This window comes from Dromaius novaehollandiae, chromosome 7, assembly GCF_036370855.1.
Source record: "Dromaius novaehollandiae isolate bDroNov1 chromosome 7, bDroNov1.hap1, whole genome shotgun sequence".
Classification (NCBI taxonomy): Eukaryota; Metazoa; Chordata; class Aves; order Casuariiformes; family Dromaiidae; genus Dromaius; species Dromaius novaehollandiae.
In genome coordinates, this window is record NC_088104.1 from 37,708,667 (window position 1) to 37,720,040 (window position 11,374).

Here is an 11,374-nt window from a genome sequence, read left to right on the forward strand (position 1 = left end):
AGGACACTCTGTAAATCATCGTGCCAAGGGGGGCAAAATCACTGGCCAACTTTGGCAGAGGGGAAAATTGACATTCTCCTCCATCCTTCAGCAGGGAAGCGTTCAGTCACATAGACACATCTATACACTTACTCTTGTGTAGGTGTCCAGATTGCCAGCCTGACAAAGCCTGGCTTTTAATTTTTATTCTGTTCTCTACCTTCTTGAAAAGCAAAAAAGGTAGTTCTGGTCTTTTATTCTCTGTGAATTCCAACAGTGGTGTTTTGTTTGTCAGAAACTCTACAAAAGATCTGAAGAAAGGCTTAGAAAGAGCTCTGTAAGTGAGATTGGTTTTCCAAAGCATTTATCATTGCAGAAGTGCAGGTGAATCAGCTTTTTTCCTAACACAGGTGCTGTGGTTGCCTTGGCAAAATACAGCTGCTACTAATCCAGCTTCTGAATGTCTCAGTTTGCCAAGGAGATGGGCTGGGTGGGGAAGCAATCTGTATTGTCAGGGCTATATCGTGGCATGGTATGGGTTACATGCATGCAGCCGATCAGAGTATTTATAAGTTAGATTTTACTTTCGGAATCCAGTTCAAGTTCGGATCAATTTTGTTCACTGTTGTGTTGCTCCCTGCCATCATTGAACTTGCAGCTACTGGGTGACATTTAAGCAGAAGAGCAATTGATGAAGCAGTTAAGCTGTTGGACTGGGTATTTGAACTTCAGTGTTTGTAAAGGCACCCACAGCATCAAAGTGGGGCTTACTTGGAGTTTTGAATCTAGGGAAAAAAGATCAGTCTGAACAGAGAGAGTTCCTGAATGCCTTTAGTAGTAAGCTCTGCAGCTCTAGAGTTGTGATGCAGAAATGAATGTGGGATCAATACTTGAAGTGCAAAGCAGCCCTGGTGTTTTAGTGTCCAGTAATCCTCTTGGAAGGCAGCTTTCAATGCTGAGTGCAATATTTTAAGCAATGTATAACCATTTAACCTTGTAAGTCCAGCATTTTACATGAAACCCTTTGGGTGAAAGACCCCAGTACTGCTTTTCTAGGACTCCTTGTCTTTTGGTCTTTGTTTCATAGCATACAGAGAAAGTAAAAGTTGTTTATTTCGTTAAACAAAAATATATTGTTTGAAAAACAACATCTGTCTGTCCAAGATCTTTATACCAAGAGATAGGCTTAAGAACACATGATCAAGAAGAAACACCAGGCTGGTGTTCTTAGCCCTAATGGCCCTTTTTCAATGCAACAATGGAGGTAAAATCGGACTTCAGGATTAAATAAGAAGCAATCTGTTTGTAATATTCCATGAAGAAATAGTTTTGGTGGGGCTTTTTTGTTATTGCTGGAAAACTTCTCCCAGTGAGATGAGGAATGGTTAACCAGTTGACGTTTCCAGGGTCACTTAACACTGTTTGTATAAATTCCTCTTTGTGGCTTTAAATTTGGCATGATGAAAAACAAAGGTGTAGGTGGCTTGTACTAGTACAGCTCCATCACTTTAGAGGGAGTGACTTACCGTTTCCCAAAATGCAGAACAGGAGTAACATTGGCCCTAAACGACGGAGTTTCTTTAGCAGTGAGAAGATACAGACGCGTGGTGGATGATGATGCAGTCATCCTCTCATGTGGTCCCTCCAGAGAGCAAGAGGCAGCTTTGTCCATCTGCACTTGTGTCTGCTTCCTGCCTCAGTGTGGGGTCTTGCTCCAGGCCTCAGCTACTCCATCACCACCACCACTAACAGTGCAGACATTTCTTCTCTGTCTTTTAGTTTTGAGGGATATGAGGAGTTTGTTATTTTTTTCCACTGAGCTTATTTTTGAAAAATGAATTCATATTATTTTAAATGCTGTTAATCTTTAATTGTTTTCTCTGTGGATGACCTTTGACTGGAGGAGCAGGTGTGCTGGCTCCTCTCTAATCCTGCTGGCATCCATTTCAGCAGCAATTTCTGATAAGTTTTGTCACCTCCGTAAGTACTGGGGAGAATTATTGAGCGAGCATAGGGAGTGGCAGTGCAAGAACACAAAATTACGCTCCTCATCAATCATTACCCTCTAGCAACTTCCAGAGCATTGTAAATTGCTGACTAACAAGGGTGAATTAGCTTGATAAAATCACCATTAGTGTCAGTTCAGAATGATGTAAAGTTTTAAAGACATGGCTGTCCACTCTGTCTGTCTCTCGTCCATTAGTGTGTCTGTTCGTGGAGATCCCAAACCAGCAGAGCACGTAAGTGCATGCTTTATTTAGGCAGATCACTAATCCCAAGGAAATCACTGGGATAGCAGTCCTAAGCATGTGTTTACCTTCTTTACTGGAACAGAGCCATAACACGCATTCTCTTTCTGATCACTCAAATGATCAATATCTGCATGAGTTGGTTTCTTGATTCAAAAACTGGTTCAGGCTCGTCAGCTGGACTTAGAAATATGAGCAGGAGAGTCAAGTTTTAGTGAAAAAGAGCATAACATTGAACAGATATAGGGCATTATACTTAGCTTCTTTAACCTTACTTGTCTTTTCTGTTACTTGAATTTTATCAGTTTATGCTAGCTAAGGATCTGCCTCTCTAAGCCTCTGCATAGCCATCTCAAAGCTCTGCAGTGACTAAAATTTAGACTATGTTTGGAGCCACTTACAGACCTTAAAGTATAGCCAGATCAAGAATTTCTTTTTAAAAGTTTCGTAGAGGCAAATGCAGTCAATATAGTTAATAGAGGTCTGTATTAGCTTATGGACGTTTTTCTCAGTGTTGCCAGACTGCAGGCCGAATATCACAGATTGTTTTTAAAGGTAGCTTTTATTTGCCTTTTGGTTTCTCAGTATTTAGGGTTTATTTCTTCATGTTTTCAATTTTTCTTCACAATCTTGAAGGCAAGAACCTTAATTCTAAGTGAGTAAGGCAAAATGGAGGCTCGCATTCTCACATAATCATTTGACTACAGTAGCTGCAACATAAGGAAAGTACAAGGCATTGCAAGACGTACCATGAACTCACAAGGCTGATTGACGCCCCTCATTTGTATCTAAAACTTGCTCTAAAAATTCATGTTTTGTTGCTTTCATCATTTATTTACGCAAGTGTAAACTAAGACTTTTCACCTCTGACACTGTCATCCTTTTATTTTTTCATTTGATACAAAGCTGCGGTAAGACAGTGACTTACTCATCACTACAGGCAGTTATTTGCATCGAAAAGATGAGACTGTTCAGCTCTTCAGCTCTAGCCCACTCCATGAGAGCCATCTAGGGCTGGGCATTGACCTGCCGTGACATTACATCCATGGGCTCAGAGTGCTCTCAGAGTAATCCAGTCACCTTCGTAGAGCATTTGATTTGTCCGAAGTTGTTATATCACATTCTAGAAAAAAATAACGCAGCTTTGAATTCCAGGAGCTAAGCTATGATGATCTAGTGTGACCCTCCACATGACACAGAGCAGAAAATATAGTCTACTCATTTTCTGTGTTTCACTTTTGTTCGTTGAATGACTTTTTTCCTGCTATTGAAGTGGCCTGCACTTTACTTTTTCCAGAATAGCTGACCACACCACTGGAATTTTATTGAGCAAAATGTTGCATCTTTATTGTTCCAAGTGCCAAAATACATCCTAATGGAAATGAATATTTCTTCATTTGGAAACCAAAGCAGCAGACTTGTCTTTCATAAACCAAAAAAAAATGTCTATTCAGTGAAAGACCTGAATGCTAGTTTTTAAGAATATAATATTAATCCTTTTAATAATTTCTGTCCATGAAGTAGAAATGCTGGGATGGATTCTCAGCAAGTGCAAGTCTATGGAAGTCAACTGATTTTGGTAGCCCTGAGTGGCTTTACAGCATCAGAGGTGTGGGCAAGCTTATGTCTTACGCAGCTTCCCCCCTTTTGAACCACAGCACTCTTGGAGCTGCCACAACCGTTTGAAGGAATGCCTGCTGCCCACAATCCTTTTGAAGTCCATTGCATGCTCTGGTCATATTTTGTCATTCATTTTGATGCTAATTTGTGTTTGCAGGTGTGAAAGCTGTGGTGCTGTCTTCCACTCTGAGTGCAAAGTGAAGGCCGTACCATGCCCTCGGTGTGTGCGTAAAGAGTTGCAGAAGAAGCAGAAATCCTTCTGGAGGCGACTGAATATGGACGAAAACTTCGAAGAGTCTTGCAATATGTTTGAGTTGTCATATCAGAACACATGACTGCCTTAAGGCAATGGCCAACCTGAAGAGAGTCTCTTCCCCAGTTGCCAGCTCAAGCAACTTCTCAGCTTAGCCAGGCAGAAATCTTTTTGCAAAATAATATCTGATCTTCTTCTTCATCTGTGAATAGCAGCTGCCAAAGTGGCCACAAAGCCTAATTGGCTTTGAAATACCAATGGCCAAATTGCATTTTGCATTGAAGTCCAGCCAGTAGCTCTCATACAAAATGTGGTTTACTTGAAATGCTTTAGATCTAACTAATTAAGCACCCAACCATTTCTTTTCCACCTCTGGAGAAGACTTTTCCTCAAGGCAGAAAATATTTCCTGCCATGACCACATTCTTAATTGTTATTTTTGATGCTGCTCATTTAGAATTGATGGCTTATCTACTTATTTATCTGTATTATTTATTATTAGCCTTGGCAGAGGTTTTGGTGAGGTGTTTTACAGAACCCGATAGGGCAGGAGTGCTTTTAAGCCCACCTGCTATATCCGACATGGACATGGGATTGTATTTCCTGATGTTTCCAGCTGGAGAGCTGTTTTTAAAGGATCAGTGCATTTATTGTCACTCTTCCCTGAAGAAAGAAAAGTATCTCCCATCATACCTTATTCAGGATGCTTGCAAGCATATGATGCAGAACAATTCCTTTAGCTATGTTTATATATTTATAACCAGCCGCGTGGTATAGTACATAAGCAGATAAGCAGGGAACTTACTGCTTTTTTTGTTCAGGCTGGGTATGTCAGTCATGCTCTGTCACTGAAGTCCAGTTTTATGCTAGTTATTCTTGATCTGTCTGAGGCCACATCCTCATCTCCAGTAGCATGGTGTTGGTTTCCAGCCTCCTGCTAGTCTCACATTTGAAGACACTGTAAGTGTTCACATTGGTTTTGTTTTTATCACATGAAGTTTACTTGACCTGTTTCTCTAACCTCAACCTCCTAGACTGCTAAACAGAAAAGTGTCTTGTCCTCCTTAGTTAGAAAATATCTCCAAAATTGTGAAACATATTTATTTCCTTTGCTGTGTTCACGTGCAATTTGTGTCTCATGTTCTCTGGAAGCTCTAACGATTTTATACATCTATGGTGACTTGTGTGGTGGAGAGAGAAGTTCTTCGAGGTATGGTTCTGCCTCACGTACCTGGAACACAGGGAAGTATTAAACACGGTACATTGCGTATATTGTGAAAGAGCAGTATGTAATAGATTTGATTGGGGAAATACATGTGTGTCACCACTGACAGTATGTTTAATTCATTATGGTGTCACCTCCAGTGAGTACCTGGAGATCCTCCTCACTTGAATCAACATTCTTAACTCTTTCTCCAGACCCTGCGGTAATGTGTATTGCGTACATATGAATGCATTCATATATATGTACATATATATGTATGTGTCTATAGAAAGCAAATATGGTTTCAGGAAAAGAATCCACAATCACATGCATGTGTATTTTTTCTCTCCTTTCACATAGGTTTGTTAAATTGCAGAATATTGATCTTTGCTTACTATATAATCTGTGGGCTGTGGTATTTAAGGCAGAAAGCAGTCTCGATCATTGAAGCAGCTCACTAATTGCCGAACTGTTTTAAATAAAAGAACAGGGTATGTCATGCTTATGTTAAGGGCCAAGAAAGCTACAAAGAATTGCCTTGTACTGGAGTGTAAGTAGTTACCTTTTCCAACCTCCAGTCAAAGAAAGTAGCTGAACTGGAGCTTTTTCAAATGAGTGCAAGTACTATATGTATAGAAGCATGTTTATAGCTGTATACATTAGACAACCAGTGCCTTTTTTTTCCAGAAGTCCTTCTCACAGTGGCATTTTTTTTAGAAGGAAGTGAGGTTTTTTTCCATGTTCTTTGCAAAATAGTATAGGGATTCCCATATTTAACAAATTTGGTGAATCTTGTACTTTTATTACTAAAATTAGTACTTCCCCTGCACAAGGACTGCTGTGCCTCAGCTCACTGTTCTTCATGTGGAATGAGTTGCTTTCAGCTATCATCCTTAATGCTCCTTGCAGGTCCATTCCCACATGAAGAATTCCCTGCATGTTCACAAATGCAAACACCAGGGATGTGCTGTGGAATTAGTCATGCAAACAGGAGCTGCAGTAGTACTGGCTGAATAAACAGTACGCTCCCACGTTATTTTCAGCATGTGTCACTGAGACCAGTCCTGTGGCAAAGCCAGTAGCTCTGAAACTGTCAGGACTTGGCAGGTACTATTCTGAGTTGGCTGCAGACATAATGGTGGGTCATTACAGAAAAAAAGGTGGTGTTTTTCGTACTGTAATGCATTGGAATTTGAGAGCCAGTTTCTAAAATAGATACACGTTCATTTCCACCTTGGAAAAGTAGTATAACTTCCTCTGGTAGCTATAGGAGCAGACCGTAATGTGGAAGATGTTTTCTTCTCAGGGATGCCTAGCTCCTATCCATGAAAAGTTATTCTGTGTAGATGTGCATGGCAGGATGTAGTCTTCTGTCTAGAAGACAGAAGTCTAGTCTTCTGTCTTTCAAGAACATAACTAAGGCCTGATCTTGTCCTCGGGAAGTATGGATGGAGTAGGAACAAGCCCCGTTCATTTTTCAGGACTGCAAGGCAAAAGAATAAACGGAAACTACTGCTCATATTACCAACTCTAAAAGGACAGTGTTCCTACAAAAACACCTGAGAGCTGGGACACAGCCTGGGTTTCTGTAGGTGGTTTGGCTTTCCAACAACACTTTACCCTTGCGTGGTTGTCTCTGCTGTAGTAACATAGTGTTGCTGCACGCTGGTCCCCAGTACTACTGTTTTCCCATTCTGCTTCCCATAGCCTGCCACGTGCTGTGGTCTGTAGACTTCTGGGTCGGCACCAGGTGGAAAAGTACCTGGGACCTTTCCAAATTGTGTGAATCTCCCCCCCGCCACAGAAGTGGAACTTACATATTGGTACTTCTCGTCCCGTCCTGTCCCCGCATGAAGTGAGTTTGAACAATAGCATTTAATTGTGAATCAAATAGAAAATGCACTGCTTGTCTCCTTCACAAAGAAAGTGCTGTCTTAGCTGATGGAGGAGGCACTGATCCGTACGTCCAGTTACTGCTGTTACTTGCTTGTGCAGAACTTACAATCACTGTAGAAACAGAGTGCTTCGCAGAAATGGACTGTCGCCTGACTCTTTACAACTACACAGAATATTTCAAATGTCAGTTTAGTTAGTCTGAGATTTGTTTAATGCAGGACAATGTAGAGATATTTATTCAACCCTCTTTCTTTTCCTCTTTTATCTGCACCCTCTAGCTTTCCTGTAATGGGGGAAGGACATATCCAGGGGATGCAAGCTGCAGCTTTTTTAATATTGTCAAACCATAGAAAGAGAAATTCACAAAGTCCCACTGAAATTTGATGTCTGAATCCATCCTTGTCCTAATCTGTCTGTAAAACGCATCTTTAGGCATCAGTGTTTGGGTTTTTACTGGTAAACTGTTCTTGTTAGGTTAATTTTTAGTGTTCTTCCTGCACTAAAATTAGGAAAATGAGAATGGCCCTTCTGGATTCATTTACTCCCCCTGCCCTGAAATATTTGGGTCTCCTATGCAGAAATTTTTCTATCACCTTTCTGTGTCTGTCTTAGGTGATGAAAAACAATTGCTTTGTGATATGACGCAATGTTCTGGTTGGCACTTACCAGTATGAACTCATTGCTGGGCTGATAGAGACTGGTGGTTGTGCTGGTTTCCTAGATAAGTGAGGTAAGATCCTTTCTGGTGAGGAATTTGAGTTCTTCATGGTACTCCACAGGCTTTGATGGCCCTCTTAGGAGTGAATCATCAGGGTACCTCTAGCAATGCTCTTGTTAAGGCTTCTCTTAATAATTAATACCAGGATACTGTGCATATTATAATGGATTGATGATAATGTCCTGCAAGACTTAAATAAATAAATAAGCAGCATAGGATGTCTGATTACAGTGAAATGGGGAAGCTGCAGAGTTCTGTTTTGTTTTTTTCCCTGTAGCAACAGAAGCCAGTGAGTTTCCTGTGCTTTCTAAGGTCATGGGCTGGATTGCAACCAACTGTTGGTCTGTATAAAAGGAATTTAATCAAATAATCGTTTTAATCTTATCTCTCGTTTTCTGCTGCTCTGCTGCAAGCCAGTCCCCTCCCTTCTTCTCACTGTCTCTCTCTGTCGTCTTTGCTCACAGTGCTGAGCTTACAGCTAGACTTCAAGCTTTGTAGCTCATTGTGTTGATGTTGAACCGGTCGAGTGTGATCGTTCTCTCCTTTATAATTTGCCTTCCAATTTTCCCTTCCCAGTAGGAGTGCCTTACAGTACTGTATATTAGCATCTATCTTCCTATTTTGGATTTCCTGATTGAATCTGCTTTTGATTAACTTGTAGACTTAAACTGAAACTGTCCCATGGCTGCACATGCTGCTTTGCAGGGGCAGCTGAGCAAATCAGTTTGCTTGTTCTGCCCTCATGAAGCAAGCTCTACAGACTACATATATCAACTCTGAAGACACCAAGCTGCATGGAAACCCCTCACTTTTGCTTAAGTTGGTGCCTTAAATTTTCAAAAATGAAGACTCTTGTCAGGAATGCTCTGCCACGATGCAGCGTGTTTGGCATTGAGCTGTGAACCCGAGCTCCTGGCAGTTCCTGTCTTGCTAGGTACGATGACCATAAGATTTGTTTACCATCTGTGCTTTGAGAGGGAAAGATGGGAAAGGTTAACATGGAGAAGGTGCTGTTTTTTATTACCAATATTCTGGAGAATAGCTGGGCTTCTCTTCAGCAGGAAATGAGGTTGTACTTACATGAGACCTTTAGGAGCTGTGCATTATAATACTGGCAGGCGTTGGACATGGGAACAGGCTCAGGTCATGAGACCACTGGCCAGTGCATGCCACGTGGAGAGGGCGTCCTGCCCGGCCTTCCTGCCCATGCTGCAGAGCTGGGTCAGTACTGCGTTGGAAAAGACATTTCCTCAAAACAGAGTTTGACTGCAGCCTCGTTCTCTGAAGACTAACCCAGCGAGGGTTTGGGCAGTTTTACATTAGAGAGGGGGTTAGCCTGCTTAAATTTTAGCAAATAAGCAGCTAACCCTTCTAGCGTGTGTGTGTCAGTCCTGGGCACGTCTGTACAGATTGTGATCTTTAAGTACTTTTGACACCGGTAGCAGGAATCCCATTTGAAAATGGCAGTCCTGTCACTGCATTTTAGCAGTGAAGTGAGGAGACAGCCCAGAGGATAATGTGCATGGTCCTTCTTTACTTGAAAACTGCAGTGTGCACACTGACTTGGGACATATCTTCAAATGCCAGTTGCCTCCAAATCCCTTACGGTGGTCATTAATCCAAATCACAAGGACACCTCTCGTGGGCAGCACCAGAGTGGTCCAGGCCTGGAAAGCTATTAGCTGTCTAGGACCAAAGTGTATTAGGCCTCGTCTTCATACTCAAGCGTCAGTGGCTCAATTATTTATTTATTCATGCCTCATCAGTGCTTTAAACTAATATAAATCCTTGAATATGCACTGCTGTTTCAGTGGAAAAATGATTTATTTCAGTTTTGTTTATGCACTTGTCTACAAAGTTGATCTTGTTTAAAAAAGGTGTGTGTTTTCAAGCTGATTTTTAATGACATTGACACCTATTATAGCAGGTTAGCTGTATAATCCCTTCTGTACTTGAGCTAAACAAAGTAAAAATTCATGAGCAAAAAGGATGTTTGAAAGGTTTTGCACCTAAGCTATAAAGACAGCTTCAAAACCGACTTAAGTTCAATCAAGGCAATTTTGGGGATGGGAGGAAGCCAGGTCTGACCGACAGAGAGCTGAGCTACTGCCATCTGTGTCGGTCTGGGCTTTCCTTCCCTCCCGAGCACCCAGGTCACCTACAGCACTTATGGATGGATTTTAGCTCTAGTGGCAGTGCACCCCAAGTTTTTTGAAAACCACTATGTGTGTGCACTGCTCTATCTGTTAACTTATTGGCAACATCATTATTTGTGTTTCGATGCTCTTGTTTGTTTTGGTTTATTTACTTTTGACAAGGATTTTTTAAATTATCTGCAACTGTTGGGCAATAGTCTTAATTTATTATTGATGTGTAATGACATAATTTAAATTCAGTGAGTTGAATTGCTTGTTGACACTTGAGCAGGGTTTCTTTGGGTCATTTGTGACAGCATCAGAGCACCAGTCCCTCGTGTACAAAGGCAACTCTCAATAAATACTACAAAAACATTACTTGTGTCCTTTATAATTTGCCTTCTGCTGGATACTGCACCACGAGTAGGACAAAAGCTTTGGAAGAATGCAGGTTTCCTTAAAAAAGCTAAGCTGCTGGCGAAAGTGTTCCAAATCTAAGTGAATTATCATATTTACTGTTCTCAGGTATGAGCCAGGAAGTCTCTGGAAATAGCATCAGTAACTGCACCAGGCTTTGGGTATTTGGATTTCCAATTAAATCTCTCTGAGTTTTTTCAGAAGTCACGATTGTCTGGATTTTTAAAGGCGATGAGCCCCAGCAGCTCCCAGTGAAGCTTACTGGGAGCAGTTGTGGGTCGGCACCTTTGTACACCAGCTCCTGCACGGCATGCAGGAGGTGTAGGGAGGCTGCTCCTCCCGCTGCCCCAATGCAGCCTCTGCGCGGGGCTCCCTTGTGGACCTTTACCAGAAGGTCCAGGTTAAGGGCCTGAATAAGGGAGGCGCATTCCAGTTGTACTGAAGGGCTAAAGCCCTGGGAGGGCAGGATGGTGCCTGTGCTGTAGGAGTTTCTAGCTCAGACAGCTCTGCCTGGCTGCTGGAGGAGCAGGCGTGATTGCCACTCTCCTGAGCTGCCTTCTCCCAGTGCACCAAGCAAGGGGATTCAGCAGCTCCCCAGGACCTGGGATCCGGTAAGGACTGTAAGGACTGCAGTGCTGAGCTGCAGCAGAGCTAAAGGCCAAAACCTACTGCCAGAGGGCCCCCCAGAGCGGCAGGGGGGATCCCCTCTCTCTCTCCTCAGAGAGACCAGAAGGCCACCAGGAATGTCAATCCTCTCTCCTGCAGGTACCTTTGGACTTGATATCCATGATGAAATTCACTATGAGCAGCAGGTTAATGTTTGACTGGGACCACACAAGCTGCATGAGGGAACCATGTGCATGACCATCTCTTCCTTCTTATTTGCTTTACAAGGTGAGCAAAT

General features: G+C 42.1%; 1 protein-coding gene across 3 annotated transcripts in view; it reads left to right on the plus strand.

Moving 5' to 3' along the window:
* Positions 1-10,428, plus strand: part of PLEKHM3 (pleckstrin homology domain containing M3) — a 97,917-nt gene extending 87,489 nt beyond the window's left edge. For 2 of the 3 annotated variants that reach the window (XM_064515218.1, XM_064515220.1), the window contains exon 8: positions 4,006-10,428. In XM_064515218.1, coding sequence (XP_064371288.1) covers positions 4,006-4,183 — 178 coding nt within the window. In that variant the 3' untranslated portion in view covers positions 4,184-10,428. The remainder of the gene's footprint in view (positions 1-4,005) is intronic. The other variant, XR_010390040.1, reaches the window with a different exon arrangement.
* Positions 10,429-11,374: the final 946 nt, after the last annotated feature.